General features: G+C 28.4%; 1 protein-coding gene across 2 annotated transcripts; it reads left to right on the forward strand.

Moving 5' to 3' along the window:
- On the forward strand, window positions 1-2,266 carry LOC119685142. Of its 2 annotated transcripts, none has more exons than XM_038099350.1 (3): window positions 1-115; window positions 566-1,937; window positions 1,987-2,266. In XM_038099350.1, the coding sequence occupies exon 2, from the start codon at window positions 572-574 to the stop codon at window positions 1,928-1,930; it is 1,359 nt and encodes a 452-aa protein (XP_037955278.1). In that variant the 5' UTR covers window positions 1-115; window positions 566-571; the 3' UTR covers window positions 1,931-1,937; window positions 1,987-2,266. The 2 variants fall into 2 exon arrangements, with proteins under 2 accessions (XP_037955278.1, XP_037955279.1); XM_038099351.1 differs by having other exon boundaries at window positions 1,991-2,266.
- Window positions 2,267-2,721: the final 455 nt, after the last annotated feature.

Genomic DNA, 2,721 nt, shown 5'->3' on the forward strand with positions numbered 1-2,721 from the left:
ATTTAATAAATAATTTTTGTTTACTAAAATTGTTGAGACGTTTAATACGCTAATTTTGTTATTTGATTGATTTAAACAAAGTCATATAAACTATCGGGCCTAATGTAAAGCAGTTGTAAGTATATATGTCCATATTTTTGTTATGAATAAAAATCAATTAGTGTTAGAATCACCCATTCAACAATTAGGCTTAAATAAAAAATGAGTGCTTTAAAAATGAGAAAAATAACTATTTTACGTGCTATTCCTCATTAATTGAAAAATCAAGTTTATTATAAAATCCGAGCCCATAATTTGATCAACCCCTAATACATTCATTTAGCTTTTATTGATAAAATAAAATTTGTTTTAATCTCAGTTGACTTTGAACTGAATGTACATATATATTTATATAAATACAAGAAGTATGATAAAATTTGTCTAATTTTATTCAAATGAAAATTAAATTTTTTTTGGTGCTCGCTTAATCATATCATATATAAATATTCTTAATCGTATCTTAATCTTAATCGCTCTAATACATATTTTTCTTAACAAATCATTAAAATTGCACTATATTAAAAAGATCACTATGCCTCCAAAAATACATGAATTAATAAGGGAGGCATTGTGTGTTATTGAAGCACCTACAAAAGCGGAAGACATAGCGAAGTATATTGCAGGAAAGAGCAAGAACAAATACAGCACGGTGCTCAAAAATGTGAAAACAGCGCTTAAGGATGGTATAAGAGACACTGAGATCCTCACGTATAGAGACCATTATTATCTTTTGGAAACAACAGAAAAGTGCATGAGAAAAATATTAGAGGAAGACAATAGTGATGATTTCAGTACTGACGAATCGGAATATATTCAAACAGAAAACGTTCCCTTACACAGAAAAAGCGAAGAGAGCAGTAACATAAATACAGATACAGCTACTTGTACTGAGACAGAGATAAAATTTTGCACATGTGATCGTAAAGATTCTTCTGAAAGTCTGAAATCTATCTTAAAGCACAGTACAAAATCAAACGAACAAAAAAGAAAATTAAGTTACAAAAGGATGAATGCCAATAACAGAAAAAATATACCTAAACCAAATGCGAAAAAAAAGACTAAATCGGTTAGATTTTCAAAAGTTTGTAACGTCCGAGATAAACAAAGACAGCAAATTAACAAGAAGGATGTGACAAATAAGAGCTTTGAATACTGCATGTGTAGTAGCTCTGAAGAAACATTGGATGATAAAAGCGTTTTGTCTGTAAAAGAAAAACTTCCAAGTATTGAAGCAAAAACCCCAATATCACACAATCCATCTAATGATTCATTAGGTTTCTGGAATGAAATCTGTTTATTAGTAAATAGATGTTTGATTACTAGTTCCAGTATGTCACAATCTGAAAATATTTCTGAAGATGTACAGGTTTCAGAACAGTGTGATGAAGAAAGTTTGCATTGTATTATAGATTCAGATGAGAGTATTTGCAACTGCAGTAAATTTAACTTTCAACCAAGCAAAAACTTAAATCTAAATAATACAAAAAATGCAGATCCTTCAATAATAAACAAAAGTAAGATAAACGATAAAATTGAGTCGAAAGTTATATCCGTTTCTTACAAAATTGATAATAAAGTAGTTTGTGGTGGAGTCTTAAAAAGAAGTTCTAGCAATATAGCTACGGTATCAAATAATACCGCTGCAACAACTAACTTACAAATGGAAATGTCTGACTTATGTAAGGATGAACCCAATTTAAATGCTAAAATCAACAATGATGTCCCTATAATAAAAACTGGAAGTAAACGCAAGTCATCATCAATATCAAATAATATTGAAGATCGAGAAGATACCTGCAAAGATGACGAGTGGCCAGCAAGCCGTGCACGTATTGAAAAATCTTTTAAAAGCTCACGCGAACCAGGTGTTGGTTCACATAGTAAACACTGAAGGATAGGTACAAATTTGAAATTATATATACAATTAGATATTAATTTTTGTTGCAGATAGAAAGAAGAGTTCCATTTCAAACTAAAACACAATTGTATTCCTGCAATTGAACACATTTTTTCCCTGAAGAAGGTTTTTAAAACTAGTGGTTCTCTTTGACGCTAAGCATGAAAACGTCGTAAATATATATGGGCACCAAATCAGTTAAGTGAATTATACAAGGAAATTGTGGACGAAATTTAAAATCTCATATATTTTTTGACTTTTACGTTTATAACAAATCCTAGTGTTAATATAAAAAATTATTGCTAGAAATAAGCAATAAACAAAACTCGATTCAGATTTTTTAATTTATATGGTTTAGATAACATATACATATGCTAAATATTAAAGTTTACTTTTCAATAGACAAATGGATAAAAAAATAAATAAAAAGTTGATAATAAATAGATAAAAAAATAGATAAAAAACAGATAAAAAATATTTTAAAAAAAGATAAAAAATAGATAAATGAAGCTGTATGGATTCACATTAAAAAGTAGTTGATACATATATAGGCTCACAGCATCATTGATGTCTTTCTTTTAACATGTGAACATATGTCTAAAGACTATAAAGATATAAAAGTTATTTGCATTATAAACACAAAGAAATATTTAGACAATACAATTAGAATTAAGAATTTTATATATCCCAACCAATGTTGTCCTAATCTATGCTAACCTAAAATTGATTTCGAAAAGTGTTGGTAATAGTAAGGAAATTGTTTCAACACACGGATCTACAAATTC

The sequence above is a fragment of the Teleopsis dalmanni genome, chromosome 2 (genome assembly GCF_002237135.1).
Source record: "Teleopsis dalmanni isolate 2A chromosome 2, ASM223713v2, whole genome shotgun sequence".
NCBI lineage: Eukaryota > Metazoa > Arthropoda > Insecta > Diptera > Diopsidae > Teleopsis > Teleopsis dalmanni.

What these genes read in the sequence shown, in the direction of transcription:
- LOC119685142 (XM_038099350.1), top strand. Translation starts at nt 572, where the DNA reads ATGCCTCCAAAAATACATGAATTAATAAGGGAGGCATTGTGTGTTATT.